Source organism: Trichechus manatus, unplaced genomic scaffold (genome assembly GCF_000243295.1).
Source record: "Trichechus manatus latirostris isolate Lorelei unplaced genomic scaffold, TriManLat1.0 scaffold00032, whole genome shotgun sequence".
Taxonomy (NCBI): Eukaryota; Metazoa; Chordata; class Mammalia; order Sirenia; family Trichechidae; genus Trichechus; species Trichechus manatus.
The window spans coordinates 11,041,606-11,042,734 of NW_004443968.1; the positions used below are offsets into that span (position 1 = coordinate 11,041,606).

The window sequence follows — 1,129 nt, forward strand, 5'->3', positions numbered from 1 at the left end:
GCGGGGGCGCCCCCTCGCCGCCACGGCTGCAGCCGCCGCCCTCCACGCTCCCGCCCGCTCGCGCTTGGCCCGCGGAGCATCGCTGCCGCAGCATCTTCGCGCCCCTGCCGCGCTGGCACCTGCAGATCTACGCTCTCTACGAGGCTGTCGCGGGCTTCGTGGCACCCGTCACGGTCATGGGTGTCGCCAGCAGCCGTCTGCTCTGCGCCTGGTGGCAGCGCCGGCCCCGCGCCCCGGCGGCCACAGTGCCCTGGTCTGCTAGCCCCGGCCAAGTTCCCGCGCCCAACGCGCTGCCCCACGCCAAGGTGCAGAGCCTGAAAATGAGCCTGGTGCTGGCGCTACTGTTCGTGGGCTGTGAGCTGCCCTACTTCGCCGCCCGGCTGGCAGCTGCGTGGTCGTGGCAGCCCGCGGGAGACCGGGAAGGCGAGGGCCTGGAGGCCGTGTTGCTCGTCGTTGAAGTGGCCAACAGCGCGCTCAATCCCTTCGTCTACCTCTTCTTCCAGGCGGGCAACGGCAGGGTCTGGCGGAAGCGCCTAGGCACTGTCTGCTGCGCGCGGCAAGGAGTCTCGGAGGACAACGAGGGGGCCCGTGGCCACCAGGCGCTCCATCGCCACCGCTGGCCTCACCCTCACTATCACCACGCTCGGCGGAAGCAGTTGGAAGAAGGCTGCATGCGCCCACCCCCGCCGCGCCCCCGGCCGCTGCCCTGCTCCTGCGAAAGCATCTTCTAGGTACTGGATGACAGAGACAGGTCATCTGTCGCCGCAGCGCAGCCTCCACGGAAACGAGGGCAGGTGGGGTAGGTTTAGATCAACGGGCAGGAAAGTCTCCCAGTGAGTTACACTGAAGCTGTCACCCTCCTCCATTCTCCCATTGTAACTACTATCTCCTTCTAATGTTTACATTTTCCTGCACTCTTGCAGTTTCTTTTCTCCCAGTCCCTCTAACCTTTGACCAGTTGTGATGGAAAGAGAGCGAGCCATTGGGAACTTGTAAAAACAGTCAAAGTTATAGAGTTCTTATATTTGCAGTTGTTTCTCGCTCCCGTAGTATTGTGAATCAACGAAATTACCAAGCGTTCGGTATTTGCTGTGTTATCATTTGTTTCTTACTTAAATTTGAATAGCGC

The 1,129-nt window shown here is 61.9% G+C and overlaps 1 protein-coding gene across 1 annotated transcript in view; it reads left to right on the forward strand.

Moving 5' to 3' along the window:
• The window catches only part of GPR150 (G protein-coupled receptor 150), a 1,421-nt gene extending 690 nt beyond the window's left edge, over nucleotides 1–731 (forward strand). The window contains exon 1 of the mRNA XM_023730079.1: nucleotides 1–731. This exon is cut by the window's left edge and continues 690 nt beyond it. Coding sequence (XP_023585847.1) covers nucleotides 1–731 — 731 coding nt within the window.
• The last annotated feature ends 398 nt before the right edge of the window (nucleotides 732–1,129 follow it).